This window comes from Rhinoraja longicauda, chromosome 27, assembly GCF_053455715.1.
Source record: "Rhinoraja longicauda isolate Sanriku21f chromosome 27, sRhiLon1.1, whole genome shotgun sequence".
NCBI lineage: Eukaryota > Metazoa > Chordata > Chondrichthyes > Rajiformes > Arhynchobatidae > Rhinoraja > Rhinoraja longicauda.
The window spans coordinates 19886446-19904491 of NC_135979.1; the positions used below are offsets into that span (position 1 = coordinate 19886446).

The following is an 18046-nucleotide window of genomic DNA, read 5'->3' on the forward strand; positions in this document are numbered from 1 at the left end:
ACTCAATGGGCATAATGTCTGTGGACAATAATGCCGTCGTTCCTTGGATTCAGAGCTTTGATTTGATATTACCTCTTTCTCAATAATTTTAGGGTTACTAAGAGTTTTGGTTATCTGAGGAACATTGTTAGTACAATGCAATATGTCCATTTTAAAGTTGTAAAATTTGCTACTTGGAAATGTGACTGTGGTAAAAATAATATGCTAAAGGAATTTGACTCTTTTTTGGAACATGATTCAGTTGGTATTTGTTTTCTGAATTGATTGATTTGATCAGGATTCCCGCCTCATTAATACTACCCTGAATCCAAATGTGATTCAACTGAATCTGCAAAGTTCTCGCTCATGATGGGATCACACTGGGAACCTTCTGTCCATTTGGGATTGCCAGCTAGTCCAGAAACTGAGTGGGAGTTCCAGCAGTGTAGTCAGAGCGGTACAGCGAGGAACGAGCACCTTTCATCTCCCCCCCCCCCGCCCCCTTCCACGAGTCCATCAAATACCCATTTACACTAATCCCATGTTATTGTCCCCACCTACTTATCAACACTCCCCTATACAATTCTACCACATACCTACACAATGGCAACTTATAGAAACAGCATTAACCTATGAAACCCACACATCTCTGGGATGTGGGAGGAAACTGGAAGGCCTCAGGGGAAACTCATGTGGTCACGGAGAAACGTGAAAACTTCAGACAGACTGGAGAGCAGAATTAAATGAAAAATCGCAGCACTTGGGAGGAGCATGTCACTATTTTGAATAATTTATTGATCACTGCTCCTGTGATATTCCCCATTTCACTTTCTCTAACTGGCCCTGGCACACATTCATATCCACCCTTATTTTACATGAATCTGAACTTTCAGTCCCCACCAATTCCCTTGAAACTAGTAATGGTTGTCAATAATTCTACAGTACTTTCTTTAATATCTTAATGGTAAGCAAAATTCACAATACTTTGTGTGAATTGTGATGACAGTGTTCATATTTGGATACATGTATAATATTCACAATTTATTTTCCTTGTTAGGTGTAATCTTTCTTATGGAGTCACAGAGTGATACAGTGTGGAAACAGACCCTTTGGCCCAACTTGCCCACACTGGCCAACATATCCCAGCTACACTAGTCCCACCTGCCTGCGCTTGGTCCATATCCCTCCAGACATGTACCTGTCAAACTGTTTCTTAAATGTTGGGATCGTCCCAGCCTCAACTACCTACTCTGGCAGCTTGTTCCATACACCCACCTCACTTTGTATGAAAAAGTCACCCCTCAGATTCCTTGACTTTGCTTAACACAGCATTTGCTACTCAATGATTCTGACCAAGAATATAAATTAAAGCTAACCCACAAAACATTTAACGAGTTTAAAGATACTTATTCTTACATTTTTTGGAACCTTTATATTTAATCAAGCAGGCAAGTTCTTACTTAAGCAGTTTGTTACATTTGAAGATTTTCTTTCAATTAACATCTAATTTCTGCACTGGCTACTCCCAAGCAATTCAACTGTGAAACCCAATTATAAATCTATAAATCATCAGCTTTCATTTCATGCCAAAAAAACTCTGCTTATCCCTCTCCTGAACTGTCATTGCATTTACAATCCTGTCTCTACTATCAATGCCTAACGGATGTAGGCCAACCAGATGACTCCTTTTGAACTGCTCTGATATCCTGAATAAAGAAAATAAAGACTTGCATTTCTAAAGCACCTTTAGAATCTCAATGTACAAAAGTTCTATGCAGCTGCAGAAATACTTTTGAAATGAAGTCACTGTTGTAATTCAAGCAATGTGGCAGCCATTTTCTTCACAGCAAGCTCTACAGAGGGCAAGGTGAAAATGATCAGCTAATTTGTTGTTTGGATGTTACTTGTGGGAAAAATACTGGCCAAAACACAGGGACAACTCTTCTATTACCCTTAAATACTGTTAGGCATTTTACTCACCACCCGGGAAAGTATCAGGGTCCCTGATTTAACATTTGATCAGGGTTACATAGAGCTCTTAATGATAGCGGAGTCAGGGGGTATGGGGAGAGGGCAGGAACAGGATACTGATTGTGGATGATCAGCCATGATCACATTGAATGGTGGTGCTGGCTCGAAGGGCCGAATGGCCTACTCCTGCACCTATTGTCTAAAATGGCACCAATATATTATCAGCTTGATTTCACTCCTCTCTGATCAGAAGTAATGCTGCAGAATTGCATTTTTAGTGACAGACTGGATCATGATCACTTGGCTGCAGGTGCTAATGAAGAATTTATTAATTGTGCTGATGCCTTTGTTTTTCAGCATTAAACAATGGATAATATAAATGCAGAGGAAATATCATTAACCATACAGCAGATAAGGGAAGGCCCAAAAGCCAAACTTCGAGAGCTCTGTAAGCAATATGGGCTTCCAATTTCAGGAACGAGAGTGTACTTCCAAAGAGTTCTTTGTCAACGGCTTGGAATTGATCCAAAATCTGTAATTGTTCAGAAACTCACTTCACGTTCAAACAGCCACGGAGACTGCTGCAGTGTTGCTGGATGCCGAAGCCGTCGAGGCAAGGACACCCACATTCGGTGGTTCACCGTCATGAGGAAGAAAGGAAGTCACACCGCAGCCATAACAAAAGCTATCCAGCTTACCAGAAAGGGCTGGACACCAACAATGTACTCTCGGATATGTGGACAGCATTTCAGGTTTGGCCAGCTGTCTTTTGAGCCGAGTTCTCCAGACTACATTCCACATTTACACATGGACCCTGCAGCGAAAGCAGGAACATCACATCCCACATTCTGGTCCAAAGAGAGTTCAGAGGAAGCCATGGACTTGACCAACAAGATTGCCATTCAATCTGTTCGCATGGCAGGGCCATCTTATCTTGATTTTACAAACAGATATCAAAGAATGAATTCTTCAGCAAGGGCATTGCTTCAATCAACTCCCAACCATCCTTACTTATGTGTTGGACAAGATACAGGAACCCAGGTATTGTCAGATTGTTTTAATTTTTAGAACTTATTCATGCTGTTCTGTGGCTAAACTCTATGAAATTTGAGCTTACATTTTACAGAACAGGAATCCAATAGGAGTTGACAATTTGACAAGGTCTCTCATGGCAAGCTGATCCTGTAGATTAAGATTCACGGCATTAACGATGACATGGTAGTTTGGATTCAGAACTGGCTTATCCACAGAAGACAGTGGTTCGTGGTGGAAGGGTATTATTCTGGCCAGAGGTCTGTTCCAAGGGGATCAATGCTGGGATGTATGCTGTAGTGATATATAGAAATGACTGGGATGAAAATGTCAATGGACTGGTTAGTAAGTTTGCATATGGCATGAATATCAGTGGAGTTGTAAACAGTGAAGATGGCTGTCAAAGGATACAGCAGGATATAGATAAATTACAGAGAAAGGCACGTGATGTTTAATCTGAGAAGTTGTGAGCTGTTACACTTTGAGAGATCAAATGTAAGGGGAAAGTTAATAGCTGGATCCTTAACATCATTGATACACAGAGGGATAATAGGGTCCCAAGCCACAGTTTCCTGAAAGTAGCAGCACAGATAGGGTGGGGAAGAAGGCAGTTGGTTTTTTGGCTTCATAGGTCAGGGTTTTGAGTGTAAGAGTCACGATTTCCACCAGGTGGCGCCATCAGCGATGGCAGCCACGCCTACAGAATGTCTGTTTTTTTTTGTCTTTGTTGTTATTTTTAGTGCGTTTTAAAAGTATGGGTTAATGTTCTCTGGTTTGTTTTGTGTGGTGGATCGGGGAGGGGTTTCAATCTCTTACCTTGCCGGAGATGCAATTGATTTCCGGATCGTATCTCCGGTCGCTCTGCGGCCTAACATATCATATCATATCATATATCATATATATACAGCCGGAAACAGGCCTTTTCGGCCCTCCAAGTCCGTGCCGCCCAGCGATCCCCGTACATTAACACTATCCTATACCCACTAGGGACAATTTTTATATTTACCCAGCCAATTAACCTACATGGAGAAGGTTCGACCAGCCCCGACCCGGGTCCGATCGCCTGGCTCTGGGGAACTGAGATTCTCCCTCCTCCCTCCCCCCCCCCGAAGCAGAGGGCCCAACACCGCCGGCTACGGAAGTGAAGATCGCCCCATCCACGGAAGGCTCAAGGCCCCCAACCGCAGGAGAACAAAGAAGGGAAGAGATTGAACTTTTTTTTGCCTTCCATCACAGTGAGGAATGTGGAGGAGTCACTGTGGTGGATGTTTATGTTAAAATGTATTTTGGGTGTTCTGTTGCTTTTAATTGGTATGATGGAATGGCAAAACAAATTCCTCGTATGTTGCAAAACATACTTGGCTAATAAAGTATGATTATGATTATGAATATCAGGAGCAACTTTGTGCAGATCTGGTTGCACAACGATGTGGACGCTTTGGCGGGAATGCAAAAAGATTTACCAAGTTGCTGTCTGGATTAGAGGGTATTAGCTGAAGGAAAGGTTGGACAAACTTGGATTGTTTTCTCTGGAACGTTGGAGGTTAAGGGGGGGACCTGAGAAGTTTATAAAATCATGAGAGGCACAGATAGAGCAGACAGTCGGAATATTTTTCCCAGGGTGGAAATGTCACCCTGGACGGGCATAGCTTTGGGGTTAGAGGAGAGAAGTTTAAAGGAGGGCATGTTTTCATTTACACAGAGAGTGGTCGGTGCCTGGAACCCACTGCCAGGGTTGGTGGTAGTGGAAACAGGTAAGATTTTAAGAGGCTTCTGGATATGGGCATTAATATGCAGAGAAGGCTGTGGATCACTTGCAGGCTCAAGGGATTGTTTAATTTGGGATAATGTTAGGCACGGACATTTTGGGCTAAAGGGCCTGTTGCCGCGATGTACTGTTCTAAGTTCTATGTTCTATGGTAAAATCATCCAAAAAAGTGCATTACTGCAAGTTGAATTTGTATACGTTGGAATAAATTTAATAAAAATGTAGGAAGTTGATTCAATTTAAATAGTTAGAACTTGACAGCTTTAAATTATATTCCCACACCATGGGTTAAAGGAAATGGTGGGGAGGGGCAGGGGCGGTGTGATGTGGTTCTGAGGATGACTACCCTGCTTTCAGACGATGGGTCCACCACAGATACATTGAGATGTTAATGTTCCAGCGAAAGATCATATTACTAAAACTCTTTGTTTGTTATTCTGAGGGTCTGAGAGATGTTATCCAGTCTGAGGGTTGTTATCCAATGCCTGTGATGTAGCCGTATTTTTGTGCCCCATCACACGATAGTGTGACAATTTTAGGACCACCTTACTCACCTTTGTCCTGGGGACCCTTACATCCAAGTTTCATTCAAATTGGTCTTACATTTTTAAAGTTAGTGATTTTTAAGTTTAAAAACTTAAACTTAAGGGTAGTGACGGCCAATGAGGGAGGGGGGGGGGCAGGGAGTCGTGGCCAATGAGGGGGGGGGGGGGGAGAATGACTTTAACAAATGCGCTCCCCCCCCCGCGCCTGACCTTCTTCCCGTGGTGCAGAGGTGGTGGCAGAGGGTCCAACAAGCTGCCGTTTCCCACCGCTCGCCGCCGATCAGCGCTGCATGTGTTGTACTTCGTGGTCCGGTACCTGTTGTACCTTTGGTGACTCTGGAAGGACCACAAGTACACTTGTGTAAAAAGGTTACATTGCTGGAGCTCAACTCCAGGCTGTTTATTCCGTGGCCACCTGCATCCAGAGTGACCGCCTAATCACACCCATCACTTATATACACAGCCATACAAAGTAGTTCTTGGATACACAAAGTAGTCCCAGCAATATCACAACATCCCCCTTGTCTTATATATTACAACATCCCCCTTGTCTTATATAAAATTGTTTTCTTTACCATTCAAGGGCTAAAATATATTTAACAAACAAAACCAAAACACCATTGCTTTTTGCAAACAAAACCAATAACACAACTAAACACAATTAAACACAATTGCTTTTTTTCGCCATCATGGTGGTCACTCCTCTGCGGAATTTCACTCATCGCCGGGTGGTCACTCATCTCCGTGTGGTCACTCACTCCGTGTGGTCACTCACTCCGTGTGGTCACTCCACAGATATAAACATTTATACAAAAGCATCAAATATAATACATTAAGCTTTCATTACACAGATCACTACACAGGTCATTAAACACAAAATATTCATTTTGTTCCATATCTTCCCCTCAAGAAGACGTGCTGTGTAGATCAAACGTAGTGTAGGCTCTAGATGCTCCACCACCATGATTTGCCTGCCACTGTTGGCCTCCCACTGCTGGGCTGGCACTGCTGGGCTCCCACTGCTGGGTTGGCACTGCTGGGCTCCCACTGCTGGGCTCCCACTGCTGGGCTCCCACTGCTGGGCTGGCACTGCTGGGCTCCCACTGCTGGGCTGGCACTGCTGGGCTCCCACTGATGGGCTCCCACTCCTGGGTTGGCACTGCTGGGCTCCCACTGCTGGGCTGGCACTGCTGTAATCGCCGTGCGATCGCGCCTCTGCTGCAGTGCGCTCTGACCCCGCCCACAGGTGCTCCCCGGCAGCTGTCGCTCAACTTTTCGAACGCGCTGCCGCTGGCACCGCCCACAGGTGCTCCCCGGCTCCGCCCACAGGTGCTCCCGGCAGCTGCCGCGCAATTCAAACGCGCTGCCGCGCAATTCCAATGCGCTGCCGCTGCCTCGGGCCCAGGGCCGTCCCGACTCTACGGTCGACGCGCCTGGGTGAGTATTTAGTGCCTCGGCCTTACCGGCCGCCGCACCTCCGCGGGTGGTCGGTCCCTCCGGTCGCCGACCCCCTCCGGTCGCCGACCCCCTCCGGTCGCCGCACACCTCCGTGGGTGTCGGTCTCCTCCGGGGCTCTCCCGGTCGCCGCACACCTCCGTGGGTGTCAGCCTCCCCCGGTCGCCGCACACCTCCGTGGGTGGCGGTCTTACCGGTCGCCGCACACCTCCGTGGGTGTCGGTCTTCCCTGGTCACCGCACACCTCTGTGGGTGTCAGGTCTCCCGGTCTTTCCGGTCACCGCACACCTCCGTGGGTGTCGGGTCTCCCGGTCGCCGCACGCCTCCGTGGGTGTCAGCCTCCCCCGGGGCTTTCCCGGTCGCCGCACACCTCCATGGGTGTCGGTCTAACCCGGTCACCGCACACCTCCATGGGTGTCGGTCTTCCCCGGTCACCGCACATCTCTGTGTGTGTCGTGTCTCCCGGTCTTCCCCGGTCACCGCACATCTCCGTGTGTGTCGGGTCTCCCGGTCTTCCCCGGTCACCGCACATCTCCGTGTGTGTCGGGTCTCCCGGTCTTCCCCGGTCACCGCACATCTCCGTGTGTGTCGGGTCTCCCGGTCATCCCCGGTCACCGCACATCTCCGTGTGTGTCGGGTCTCCCGGTCTCTCCCCCGCGAAGCAGTCGCAGGCTTCTAATCTCGGGCCTACACAGGTGCTGGGGCGCGACGTGAGCCTACACGCACCTCCCCCAGCAGCTTGCAGCGTCATGTCGGCAACTCGGCGCCGACTACTGAGCAGGTAAATATACCAACTCACACTGGCCCTGTCGGGATGCACTCCAAACGTCCCGTACCGAGCTGGAAACTTTTCTTTCGTTTTGTTTCCCTTCAGGGCTCTTTTTTAATTAATTAAAAAAAAAATTTTAATAACCTTTTCTGCTCGGGCATGCTTCATTCCCTCCCTAGGCGAAACACCAAGCCGCTGCCACCATGTTGTACTTCATGGTCCGGTACCTGTTGTACCTTTGGTGACTCTGGAAGGACCACAAGTACACTTGTGTAAAAGGTTACATTGCTGGAGCTCCTCTCCAGGCTGTTTATTCCGTGGCCACCTGCATCCAGAGTGACCGCCTAATCACACCCATCACTTATATACACAGCCATACAAAGTAGTTCTTGGATACACAAAGTAGTCCCAGCAATGTCACAACATCCCCCTTGTCTTATATATTACAACAGCATGCACGTGGCACAGGTAAGTGGCTTTCGCTGGCAACGGGTCCACGGATCGGTAGGGTTGCTGCGCCCGGCACGGCCACGGGGGACACTCCCCGCCCACCACTGCATCCTGCCCACGGCCCCAGGGGACGCTCCCCGCCCGCCAATGGGTGCACGGATCGGTAAGGTTGCTGGGCCCGGGAGGACTGGCGCCCGTCCCGGTGTGCCCCATGCATGACATTCCCCCCTTAGTGCAGCGCAGTGGCAGAGAAAGAAGATGGCCGCCGGCGGGACTAACATACGGTAGCGCCTTGGGGCCGCTCTCCTGCTGCTAGCTGCAGCGATGGCTCCTTGGGGCCGGGGTGAGTGGCCGCGTTGGAGCGTCGATCCCAGGCAAGGGATCGTCCACTCAGATGTTAAGTCTACGCCCCGCAGTGGCTCAAAGTCGTTCCCAGGCAAGACCTCCAGCTCCATGATGTTAGGCTGCAGAGCGACCGGAGATACGATCCGGAAAGCAATCGCATCTCCGGCAAGGTAAGAGATTGAAAAGAGGTTTCCCCCTCCCCCTCATAAAACAAACCAGAGAACATTACACAAACTTTTAAAACTCACCAAATATAACAAAAGAGTTTGAAAAGGACAGACAGACTGTAGGCGAGGCAGCCATCGTGCAGCGCCCCCCTGGTGGATGCTGGTTTACATCAAAGATAGTCACAAAATATAACTCAGCGGGCCAGGCAGCATGTTGAATAATGTTGAATTCTTAATGTTTTATGCTTTATTCTTAATTGTTTATTGTATGTTCGTGTTGTTACTTGCAAGCGGAGCACCAAGGCACATTCCTTGTATGTGTACATACTTGGGCAATAAACTTATTCATTCATTCATCTCTGTAGAGAAGGAATGGGTGACGTTTTGGGTTGAGACCTTTCTTCAGACCCACACATCAAAATTGACCAAACTCTCCAGCTTTCCAATTTGGACTGAATATGCCCCAAGAATGCATTGAATCGACTTCTCCAACTTCAGATAGCTCCTCTGTCCCTCCCTTCCCCTCCTCCTTCCCAGATCTCCCTCTATCTTCCTGTCTCCACCTATATCCTTCCTTTGTCCCACCCCCGACATCAGTCTGAAGAAGGGTCTCGACCCGAAACGTCACCCATTCCTTCTCTCCCGAGATGCTGCCTGACCTGCTGAGTTACTCCAGCATTTTGTGAATAAATCGATTTGTACCAGCATCTGCAGTTATTTTCTTATACTGCTGTTAATTAATATGTACTCTGTCCACTGCAGCATCCCCACTACTGCGAGATGACTGAAACCATCCCATTCCCATGAAAGTAGCCAAATCCTCTGCAAACAGACCAACTCTCATCATCCCACAATTTACCCCAATTACACTCTCCAAATGGATTCAACACTATCCACCCTCTTCATTGAGCCAGGCCTCTTTGTTATTGGTCTGATGCCTTCAGCAATAGGATTGATTAACGACCCCTCCCCACCCTGCTCATCATCAGACCTCATCATCAGCATAGTTCAATTTCAACTGGTGTATCAGACTCCTGAAATTACTTGTGCTGAACATGAATTAGTGGATAAAACACCGTAATTGGTCAGTTCGAAATGCTTGCATGAGAAAATCATTCTTTCAGCAGTGAAAAAATGTTGTGCTCCCCGGGGAGCACTGTTTTGCTGAATAAATATCTTGGCCAATACCTTCAATCTTCCACATCTCCAAGAAGACAATTGCACCTCCACAATTTAATGACATTAAGGAAATCTGACACCATCTGTCCATGATTTTGAGGGAAACGGGGAAAGGTATTGTGTGGTATTATTAGCATGCATATGCAAACTGACCTTGGTTTCTGAAGTATAGCATTGAAAGTGTTTTTCTCAAGATACTTTGCAAAAGAAGGAAATATGATCGCGGAGAATAGAAAATACCCTTGGAAAGTAAATAAAATTAATGCTGGTCAAGAACTATGTTAAAAGTACAATAGTTATGGTGACCAGAGTCACTCACATTCAGGCATTACATTTTGCCGAAGAAAGCAAAAGGCAAGTGGGAAAATATTCAGAGAAATTGAAAGTATCAGTAAACAAAATGGTTTACGCCTCCAAGATGGCTGACTAGACTGTTACCAGTGATAAAAGAGTGACAAGTTTCTGCAAAACAATTGCTGTTCCAAGTACACATAATACAATAAGGTAGCAACATCTTTAATGCATAGATTTCACAATGCCAAGTAACTTAGTACTAGAATATGGTCATTGTTTAGTGTTCCTGTAAATGAGAAAATGTCTGGAACACAGACGTAGTTTGAAGATCATTTTGGATTTCTTATTAGGAGTTTTAGTCATGGATATTTTGTTTTGGATTATTGTTGAAGAAATAATGTAAAAGATTGTACATCTATATTTTCGAATTTCATACTTGTAACCCTAGGTTATTTGAGTAGACAAAAGGTTTACTATTTAACAAATGCATTTTTTTCAATGGCTGTCTCACTTCTGTCTGTTTTTACTTATATTTCACTGACAACTTAAACTATCAATCAGGCAAGATTTTATAAAAGCACTTTACATTTAAAGATTTTTGTCCCCATGAAATTGCAGAGCATAAGTCTTCAGGAATTATTTTCTATTTCAGGAATGCAGCACTTATCATGAGCATCCTGAGTTACAGGCTGGTTATAGCAGAGTGGGGTTCTCTTGCCTCTGCCTCACATATGCTTCAGTGGCAACCTCGGAGATGAACTGTTTATGGCACCAGTGAGTGCATTTTTTGATTTCAACCAGCATCTGCATTTCTTTCCTACACAAAATTATTACCAACTTGTGTAATTGTCATCCTAAAACATCAAAAAAATACCTGGAATCCAGTGAAACAATTCAGTAAATCTTGGTCATTACAATATGTTGGCCCTGGTATCGACCTTAATTAGGATAGTGTTTCAATTATTCATTATTGTTTCAATTGTCAGCTTCATTGAAACTATTCCTTTACCTCTTAGGTTTATGAATTGTCGTGTGTGAATCATTAATGTTAATGAAAATTAAGTGGATGGTTGAGGTTGCGTGTTTGCCTGGAAGAAGTGAAAACTTTTTCCCTTGTGTGTGTCACACTTTCCTTACCATTTATCTACTCAGCATCTACATAACTTTTATCTGAGAGTTAAATTCTCTAAATGCACCTCAATGACCAGAATTCTACTGTTAACTGCAATATTTATGTTTGCTGAGTGATAGAATTTCATTGGAAAATGAAATGATGAATGACTTCATTAAACTAAAAATTCCCCTGGTGACCCTGACTCTCAAGCTGACTCTCAAGACAATTAACAGGAGGCCATTTCAGGAAACAGCCTTTGAGGAACAAGTCCTCAGAGATACTAACTTTCTAAGTATGTGTCTGCTGGTTTTCTGCCTTCTTGAGAATTTCCATCTCCTCTCTCCGGCCTTTCCACACAATGTCCAAAAGTCTGTTTTGCCATTGCTGTCCCATGTTGCATCTTTCTTCAAAGCTACTCAGGTCATAATTACTCAGAGAATTCCACAAACCACCTTTTTATACATATTTCAGGATAACTTTAAATAGTGGTGAGCTCACTGAGGAATTTGCTCTCCAGACGCTGGTGATATCAGATTCTGTAATAGTTTTTAGAAGTGAAATAGATAATATTTGAGGCGGACAAGTTTACATTGATAAAGGGAATGAACAGGGAAGTGGCACCAATTGCATAGCTTCTTGAACATGCTGATGCAAGCACAATATGTCAGAGGCCCCTTCTATGCTGCATTCTTCTTTGTATCTATGACAAGGGTGTTAGCAGTGGTTTCGTTTGCAGCAAAAATGTTCTCTGCCTGCCTACCACTATTCACACAGATGCATGTCTGGACTAGATTACAGAACCTCCTACTTTGACAGCCTATTAATGCAGGTGGATGTCAAGAAGGAAACTAGGACTGAAAGCTTGATGCCACTAAGGCGTGAATATCATGTTTTCAATGTCGGGGATCATAAACGGTTGTTTAGTTGCTGTGGAAATGTTGTGAATGGAGGACAGGAGAAAATGCCATGTTCTTTCTCAATGATAAATATTGTGTAAGATATGTTTTTCTTAAGCTTTAAACATAAGAAACAAAAAGCCATGGAATGCCATGCCTTGAGCTTGTCCAGGTTTGTGCACAAATTATACATGAATGAGTGAATGAATGAATGTTTATTGGCCAAGTATGTACACATACAAGGAATGTGCCTTGGTACTCCACTTGCAACTAACAACACGAACATACAGTAAACAATTAAGAATAAAGCATAAAACATTAAGAATACAACATTACCATTTAAACATGTGAGTGAAATAAACTGGAGCAAAAAGAGACTACAGACTTTTGGTTATTGAGTAGAGCTACTACACGCGGTAAAAAGCTGTTTTTACAACTGGCTGTGGCTGCTTTGACAGTCCGGAGTCGCCTTCCAGAGGGAAGTACTTCAAAGATTTGCGGCCAGGGTGAGAGGGGTCAGAGATGATCTTGCCCGCTCGCTTCCTGGCCCTTGCAGTGTACAGTTCGTCAATGGGGGAGAAGGTTGCAGCCAACAACCTTCTCAGCTGATCGAACAATTCGTTGCAGCCTCTGGATGTCATGCTTGGTGGCTGAGCCAAACCAGACCATAATGGAGAAGGTGAGGACATACTCTATGATGGCAGTATAGAATTGGACCATCATTGCCTGTGGAAGATTGTGTTTCCTCAGCTGCCACAGGAAGTACATCTTCTGTTGGGCCTTTTTGACTGTGGAGTCGATGGTGGCCCCCCATTTAAGGTCCCTGGAGATGATGGTTCCAAGGAACTTAAATGACTCCACAGATGTGACTGTGGTGTTGTTGATGGTGAGTGGGGGGAGGGGAGGGAGAACTCTCCTAAAGTCTACAATCAGTTCCACCGTCTTAAGAGCATTGAGCTCCAGGTTGTTGCGATGGCACCAAGACGCCAGTTGTGTCACTTCCTATCTGTTTGCTAGATTCCTCCCCATCCTGGATCAGTCCAATCAGGGTTGTGTCATCTGCAAACTTGAGAAGCTTGACAGAGGAGTCTGTGGAGGTGCAGTCGTTGGTGTAGAGAGAGCAAAGGAGAGGGGAGAGTACGCAGCCTTGCGGTGCTCCTATGCTGAGGGTCTGCGGGTTCATTCAGTATCAATTAAACTGCAGGCAATATATGATTTGAAAGTGGGTGAAGGGACAAAATAACATGGTGATTTGAGTTGAACCCTGGCAGGGTAGGTTGATAATACTAAAATAAAACATCTGGGTTGCTTGATTTTATAAATAGAAACAGAGTACAAAAATAATATGTTTTTACTGGATCCTAATGATCTTTAGATCTGAAGAAGTAACCGTTTTTTTGCTTAGTTTTCAAATAACTGAAAAGATATTGGTGAGAGTTTTGGCAGTACTCAGCATCCCTGTTTCCCAGTCCCCTTAGAGACGAGGAAATTATATTCATTTCTAATAGGGTAGCTGTGCCTCATGCAGTAAACTTGGAATATAAATGGGATATGTGACGCTGATATAGTGATATTTATCATCCGTTGACCATTCAGGCACAGAATGACAGATGGGAGCATAGGCTTTTCACTTGGATGAGAACAGAGTGAACAAGAATTAAGAGTTACCTATAAATATTACGAAACAATACGATAGAACTTTATTTAGCCCAGGAGGGAAAATGATCTGTCGACAGTTATAAAAACACAGATACATAAAACATGAAATTAAAGTAATGAGTGGAAAGGATTGGGGATGTGCAAAGATTGGGGTGGGGGCGTGGAGTGGAAGGGAGGGGGGGGGGGTGAGGGGAGTCAGTTTACCCCACGGCAGAAGGGGGTGGTGTTGTATAGTTTGATAACCACAGGGAAGAAGGACTGCATCTTGGTGGGTGAAGGGACGCGTGTCATAGAGGGCGTGAGTGCATTGTCCAAGATGCTCCGCAGTTTGAGGAGCATCTTCCCCTCCGAGACCACCTCCCATGTATCCGACTATTACATCTTTACGCAAGTAAAATGTACACATCTGTTCCAGTGTGGAGGTTAAAATTCCAACAAAGGAAAAAATAACTTATATGTGAGAATTGGTCTCTCTTGCTAAACATTAATAGCATTATTAGTATTATTAATATCATTATTAATAGCATTACTACTAAACATTATTAGCTGGGCAATTCAGTATTTAAGTCTTGATTGTAAATGAACTTCAGTAAACGCACCCTACAAGGTGAAACAAAAAAGAAACAAGAAACAAAAAAAGATGACTTTCAGTTCTTATGTTTATCCAGGGAGAAAGAAGAAAATAATGTATAATTTTGACCCACACCAAAAACGGGAATCACTTAACACACAGCATTTTAAAACTTAATGAGGAAAAAAAGCAAATGGCAGGGGAATTGAAAATACAAGAGGTCCTTAAATTACCACATAGTGATCAGGTCATAATTTATATTATCTCATAATGTTTGAGAGGGAACATTTAATACACATTTAATGGATTTGACGAGGTAGTTTGTGGTCTGTAGAAGACATTAACTGTAAAAATGAGATATGTTTAAGGTCTGTCCCCCTTTTTGTAGGTCACTGTTAAAATAATTCTTACGGGAAAATGGCTTAATTAGGTAAATTGTAGCAGCTGCTTGTGAACAGCCAAAGTTAATTGTATCTGCTTATAAATGTTTAATTTCAGGTCATAAGAATCCATCAAACTGTGAATGGGTTGTTACAAAATTGTTTGTGTACAGCATTTGAAATGTAATGGATCCACACTGGATACCAGACATAACCAGACCAACTCATGAACTGTTTTTTGTTTGACCAATGGAGTTGAACCATGATGCAAGAATATACAGTATGTTTGTTGCTGTTCTATGTTTTAATTTTCATATCCCTTCCTAAATTTACTGCATTGTCAGTCTAGTATTATCAGTAGCTGATGTTATGTGTTTATTCTTGGAATAAAGGTGGATATTAACTATTGGGTGATTGAACACTTGAGTGAACTGGCGGACTGTCCAATCTATTGCAGGAGATAAACTAACTTTTTTATGATCTGGAATCCATTAATATGCTACTCTCAAGCTTGGTTTCTGACTGGCAATACCAGAATGTGATGTTGATTTAAAAATGGCGGAAATCAAGATAGGGCAGATGGATGCCTGGCCACCAAGAAGATAGAACTGAGTAGAGGAACCAACTATGGGGACAAAAAAAAAGGTTCCAGCAGTCCATATTATATGCAGTGCATGGAAGAACACATATATTCCCATTGGACCTTCAACGTAACTGTAGACCTCTCTTGCACAATGCAAAAGCATTGCTCACTTGTCAATTTAAATATTTCTTTTGCCTTGCAATTGATGTTTACTCCCAATCTCTAAAAGGACAATTGTTTGAAAAGCCTGATCTCCAGGTATCTAACTGATGGTCTCTTCGAGCATGATACAATTGATGTGCTGGGAAAAACAGACCTGAGTTGCCACTGCACATTTATGCCAGGCAGCATATATTTATATTTCACACCATGTTTTGCAGATGGGTTAAATGTGAGCAGTTTTGGACCCCATATCTGAGGAGGGATGAGTGAGTGTTGGAGAGGGACCTGTGGAGGTTTATGAGAATGATCCTGGGAATGATATGGTTAACAATATGATGAGCGTTTGACATCTCTGAGCCTGTACTCATGGATTAATTATTATTGATTACAAGATATTGATTCATAATCATCCACTTAATATTTTGAACAAAGTCTAGAGCTGGATGTAAAAAGAACTGTACGACAATAATTCAATCCTCATTTCACCAAAAAGAATTTAATCAATTCATTGCTCACAAGCAAAAGGAGAATTGGATTTACCAAATACAGTATATGGAATTGTGGGTTAAACAGACCAGCCCAGATTCTAAAATAACCATTGAATTACATAAATGAATTATTTTCATTCAGCAATTCCTCTATTTGACGCAGAACAATCTTCAAGTTAAAACAGTGAACAAGCCTGGTTCAGCATCATAATTCATTTAAAAATTCAAGGCAAGGAAATAATCTATACAGACTATTTTATGACAAGGAGTCATTCTGAGCAAAATATGTTGCCATGGTAAGATGAACAAATTTATGTATTTCTTACTTTCTAATGGTAAAGCAATCTTTCTGCCAATCTTTAAGAATCGTCCTTAAATTGTTTGGAAACACAATCTTCCCTGGCTCTGTTCTTGGATCTCAGTTGAAATATTAAGTTATCAGGAGTCATTCCGTGACATATCTGCAAATTTTCATAGTTTCTGCTTCTTTCTTTATTTACTTTCGTTAAAATACTAAACACATTTTAAACGATTGAAACATCTTTGACATGTTCTTTTTCTCCTTTCAGCGGACAATTTTGTCATATGTGTCACACATGCATTGATTTCTGCAATTTTGCAATTCTTTAAAGCTTAAATGTTTTTTGCATGTTTATTTATAGGCTTAACAAAAGAGCATTTCATGAATATCTTTTTATTTAACTCACTCTGATTAACTATACTAAATCAGTTGAAGAGATGTAAAACTGCTTGTTGATATTAATCTCTGCACAGCTATTATACACATAGATCTTTAAATCAAGAGTGTCTATCTTCAAATCAGAAGCAGAAGTGGGCTATTCGGCCCATCAAGTCTACTCCACCATTTAATCATGGCTGATCCATCTCTCCCTCCTAACCCCATTCTCCTGCCTTCTCCCCATAACCCTTGACACCCGCACTATCGTACCATACAAGAATCTATCCATCTCTACATTAAAAATATCCATTGACTTTGCCTCCACAGCCTTCTGTGGCAAAGAATTCCACAGATTCACCACCCTCTGACTAAATAAATTCCTCCTCATCTCCTTCCCAAAGGAATGTCCTTTAATTCTAAGGCTATGACCTCCAGTCCTAGACTCTCCCACTTAAACAAGAGTGTTTTATTGTCACATGCACTGGGAAAGGAACAATTCAATCCTTACTTGTTGCAGCTTTTGCAGGCATATTAAAGCAACAAGACAACAAATAGAAAAACAATAAATAATAATATCATAAATATATTGTATCAGTTATACTAGGTAATCAGACCATAACAGTGTAGGCTGTTGTACATAGTACAACTCCTATACAAAAGCCTTTGGAGGTCATGGTTGGAAAATGTGGCCCAAAATCCTGATGGATAACGGGGAAGAAACTGTTCTTAAAGTGTGTGGTAATGGTTCTCTGGATCCTGTACTATCATCGTAGCGAGATGGGAGCATGGCCAGGGCAGTGAGGGTCTTTGAGGATATTAGCTGCCATCTTGATCTACTTTCATAGATTGCTTCAATGGTGGGGATGTTAATACCTATAATGGACTGGGCATTGTCGACAATCTTCTGCAGCTGTCCTTTTTCTTGGGTGTTTGGATTTTCAAAAGCAGGCCGTGATGCAACCAGTCTGCATACTCTTCACTATACCCCTGTGAAAGCTAGGTGGGGTATTTGGCAAGATGCCAAATCTCCTAAAATTTACAAGAAAGTAGAAGTGTTGATGACCTTTAAAAAAAAAAAATTGGACCCAGGATAGATCTTCAGAGAGATACAACGCAGGTACTTAAACCTGTTATCTCTCTCCACCACTCTCCCACCGATTAATTCATGCTCATGGACTCTCGGCCTTTCCTTCCTGAAGTCAACAATTAGCTCCTTGGTCTTGTATAAATGGCACCATTCCACTGTATTTTTAAAAAACACTCCTGCTCCATCACTAGTTGGAGCGGTGAAGAAATGCACAATGTGGAATATTTCACGATGTTACGAGTATGTAAAATAATGTATTATATTATTAATGCACCTGCATTAACCTCGGAGAAGTTGCATTGGTCATTTTATCAAACATTCCACTGATGATCTACAGGGCCATGCTGGATATTGAATGGGTGAATCTTAGAATATTGGCTTATATTAGTTTCTTTTTATCATATTTCCACTTTAGCTATTAGCTGACATCTTGATCTACTTTCATAGATTGCTTCAATGGTGGGGATGTTAAT

The 18046-nt window shown here is 43.2% G+C and overlaps 1 protein-coding gene across 2 annotated transcripts in view; it reads left to right on the top strand.

Moving 5' to 3' along the window:
- LOC144606891 (zinc finger MYM-type protein 4-like) overlaps positions 1-18046 on the top strand; it is a 140820-nt gene that overhangs the window by 18335 nt on the left and 104439 nt on the right. For both annotated transcript variants that reach the window (XM_078423354.1, XM_078423355.1), the window contains exon 2: positions 2308-2991. In XM_078423354.1, the coding sequence (XP_078279480.1) occupies positions 2317-2991 (675 nt within the window). In that variant the 5' untranslated portion in view covers positions 2308-2316. The remainder of the gene's footprint in view (positions 1-2307; positions 2992-18046) is intronic.